We start from the raw sequence: 1,820 nt of genomic DNA, 5'->3' as shown, positions 1-1,820 counted from the left end.
AAAGAATGAGACTTTTTTTAAAATTATGTTTGGTTAATATACATAAAAAAATAAAATTAAAAAAAAAAAGAAGGAAAAAAAAGACAACTAAAATGGAAATAGTGTCATTTATATGGGTTCAGTTTTGTTCCCAACCTTCCATGTAGTTTTTTTTTTTTGTTGATAATCATTTGATATATATGAAACCTGAACTAAAATTGTTTCAACGAAAAAACAAAGAAAATTTAAGTAGGGAAATGTTTTAAAAAAAAACTGCACTTGGCATGAAGAAAATGGAGGTAAAAGTTTAATGAGTTTGATTTAAAAATTAAAAAATAGAATTATAAATTTTAATAAAAATGACTTAAGATAAAAAAAAGTAATAAAACTTAATTAAAAGCTTTTAATCTTTTTTTCCTTCAAATTTTTAAATCAAAATCATGAAAATTTTCCTCCCTTACAAATCAAGCGCCAGGGTAACACGGAAGATATATGCAGCCACAGGTTACTTTAGGAAAGTGGGTAGATGATTGAGTATACCACAAGGCCTCCTCCAACCTCAGCTCCTAACCTTCCTTTTCCGCATTATATATACCCCCACCCTTCCCCCTCTCCTCTTCAATAATTCATCTCTTCCTCTATCTCTCACTTCCAAACCCTCTCTCTCTCTCTTCAATAATACAGAGAAATGGAAAACAATCTGCCAGTGATATCAAAGAAGGTGGGCAGCATAATACATGTCCTCTTCTTCATGCTCCGAAAAGGCTTCACCAAACCAAAACTCTTGATGAACCTCAACCTCGTCCTCAAACGTCCCCGCAAGCTCGCCGGAAAAGCCATCGCCAATCTCATCTCTCACCACCACCACCACCACCATGGCGCCGCCGCCGCCTCCCACGACGCCCAGTTGCAGCTCTCCACCCCCCGCGGTGATGAGTACGAGTTCAGCTGCAGCAACACTCCCAACTACAGCTTCTTCTCCAAACGTGATCCATGTCAGTTCTTCGCGTGTGCTCACGCGCCACTCACGCTGGATGACGACACGGCGGCGGTTAATGATGCTCTTAAGGTGGCGTTGAGATGGTCGGTGACAAAAAAGGGAAGGATGTGGTGGTGGAGGCGTCGCCAGCACTTCATTGGTCTGGGCGGACCCGGGCGGTGAGAAAGGTGAGGATCACGGACTCTCCGTTCCCGGTGACGGACGGCAACGATGACGGGAACCACCAGGTTGATGAGGCGGCGGAGGTGTTCATAAATATGTTCTACAAGGAGCTGAGGACACAGGGTTGAGCAATTTTGGACACGCTGCTTTGTTAAATCTTAGTAAACTATGAGAAATTAATTAATACTAAAATATGAAGCTTATTTGGACACGTTAGATGATAATTATCCCAGCTCAGTTTTCACCTTATGTACGTTGGGATTTTGATTTCAAGTTATTACTATTTCTGAAATATATATATATATGTATTTGTACTTTTAATTATTTTTCAGTCAACAAATAAAAAAAATTAAATGCGTGCTTTGATACACTGTCGGCATCTCTCTGAACTTATTAGCTTATTGAAGAATCGTCTGCGTTCACAAAATCGTTCTTCTTCGCCCTTCATCCGTTTGGTCATGATAAATTATTAGGAACTTTTGGGTTCTTTAAGAATCACAGCCATCGTACCTTAAAGAAGACAACAAAATATATTAATTCCGCCATTGCCGATTTCATTGCCTTTTGAATAACCACTTCGTAGCTCCGTATGCTTTTATTTAGTCTTCTAAGTTTAGAATACAAAACACAATTTGGCAAGTACATTTGCTAAAGTACTAGAGAAAGAGAACAATCTCAC

The 1,820-nt window shown here is 38.8% G+C and overlaps 1 protein-coding gene across 1 annotated transcript; it reads left to right on the top strand.

The window, feature by feature from the left end:
• Window positions 1-609: 609 nt before the first annotated feature.
• Window positions 610-1,456, top strand: LOC114753539 (uncharacterized). Its single transcript, XM_028942222.1, has one exon. The coding sequence runs from the start codon at window positions 668-670 to the stop codon at window positions 1,139-1,141; it is 474 nt and encodes a 157-aa protein (XP_028798055.1). The 5' UTR covers window positions 610-667; the 3' UTR covers window positions 1,142-1,456.
• Window positions 1,457-1,820: the final 364 nt, after the last annotated feature.

Source organism: Neltuma alba, unplaced genomic scaffold (genome assembly GCF_004799145.2).
Source record: "Neltuma alba isolate B1F8T4 unplaced genomic scaffold, ASM479914v2 tig00007971_pilon, whole genome shotgun sequence".
NCBI classification, from domain to species: Eukaryota; Viridiplantae; Streptophyta; class Magnoliopsida; order Fabales; family Fabaceae; genus Neltuma; species Neltuma alba.
This window is presented reverse-complemented; position numbering and strand designations above follow the sequence as displayed.

Excerpts from the sequence above, each read along its gene's own strand:
- LOC114753539 (XM_028942222.1), top strand. The coding sequence starts at position 668 with ATGGAAAACAATCTGCCAGTGATATCAAAGAAGGTGGGCAGCATAATA.